Source organism: Mus caroli, chromosome 11, assembly GCF_900094665.2.
Source record: "Mus caroli chromosome 11, CAROLI_EIJ_v1.1, whole genome shotgun sequence".
Taxonomy (NCBI): domain Eukaryota; kingdom Metazoa; phylum Chordata; class Mammalia; order Rodentia; family Muridae; genus Mus; species Mus caroli.
The window spans coordinates 63,627,363-63,628,441 of record NC_034580.1 but is presented as its reverse complement, the minus strand read 5'-3'; the positions used below and the strand labels follow the sequence as shown (position 1 = coordinate 63,628,441).

The following is a 1,079-nucleotide window of genomic DNA, read 5'->3' as shown; positions in this document are numbered from 1 at the left end:
GCTGGACGCGTTCAATGTAGATGACGTACTTCTTCCTGTACACTTGGACCACCTTGCCAATCTGCTGGCCTTTGTAGTGTCCGCGAACAACCTGAGTGCAAGTGAAAAAAACTGAGCAAGGGCTAGAGTGTAACCCAGAGAACCAGAACTGCGGAATCATTCATACACTGCGCACCTCCAACAGACCCACACGTCCCCTTTTTGGGGTCCTGGGAAAGGGGTTACTGGGACTCAAATCCAGGACCTGTATATACAAGGTAAGCACTATATGAACAGTGATCTAAATCCCCAACCGGAAACTTTTCATCTTTTCAGACTGGAAACAAACCAGGCCAATCACCCATAGCAAAGAAAGGCTTTTTAAATAACAGACAAATCAAGACTGTTACCATCCTATAGCTGTTTTCAACCCATGTCAACCCTACCAAAGAAATGTTTCACTTTATTAAGTATTCTCTTTCTTTTTCCTTTTTTGTATTTCGAGACAGGGTTTCTCTGTGTAGCCCTGGCTGTCCTGGAACTCACTTTGTAGACCAGGCTGGCCTTAACTCAGAAATCCGCCCGCCTCTGCCTCCCGAGTGCTGGGATCAAAGGCGTGTGCCACCATGCCCGGCTTAAGTATTCTTAAAAAGTGTTAAGATGTGCCAGTCACGCGCTTTATCCTAGGGCTGTATCTTATCTCTGTAAGTTCCAGGTCAGTCAAGGGCTACCTACACAAAGAAACCCACCCTGTGTTCTTTTAAAGACTTCTAGAACTTACCAATCACTAGTCATAAATTACAGCTACAGATAATCTCTCCCCAATAGAGCTAATAGAACCCCACACAAAGACATTAGCAAACAGTTTGAGGCAGGACCAAAAAGCACACTGCTTTCCAGTTCTTTTGATGCAAAGCAACCCTTTCAAACATCAAACACAGGTTTTCTCCCCCCAGCCCCCAAATAAAGTCCCATTCAGCTTCGCCTCACCAAGTGAGGACAAATACCTGAACTTCGTCATCCTTCCGAATGGGCATAGACCGAACGTTATACTTCTGTCTCAGCTCTTTGGAAAGAGGGGAAGACATGATCTTCCTCCG

General features: G+C 45.5%; 1 protein-coding gene across 2 annotated transcripts in view; it reads right to left on the bottom strand.

The window, feature by feature from the left end:
- Nucleotides 1–1,079, bottom strand: part of Rpl26 (ribosomal protein L26) — a 3,501-nt gene that overhangs the window by 1,508 nt on the left and 914 nt on the right. Inside the window, exons 3-4 of one of the 2 annotated variants that reach the window (XM_029484239.1) lie at nt 987–1,070; nt 17–91 (exon numbers count right to left, since the gene is read on the bottom strand). In XM_029484239.1, the coding sequence (XP_029340099.1) occupies nt 17–91; nt 987–1,070 (159 nt within the window). The remainder of the gene's footprint in view (nt 1–16; nt 92–986; nt 1,071–1,079) is intronic. The other variant, XM_029484240.1, reaches the window with a different exon arrangement.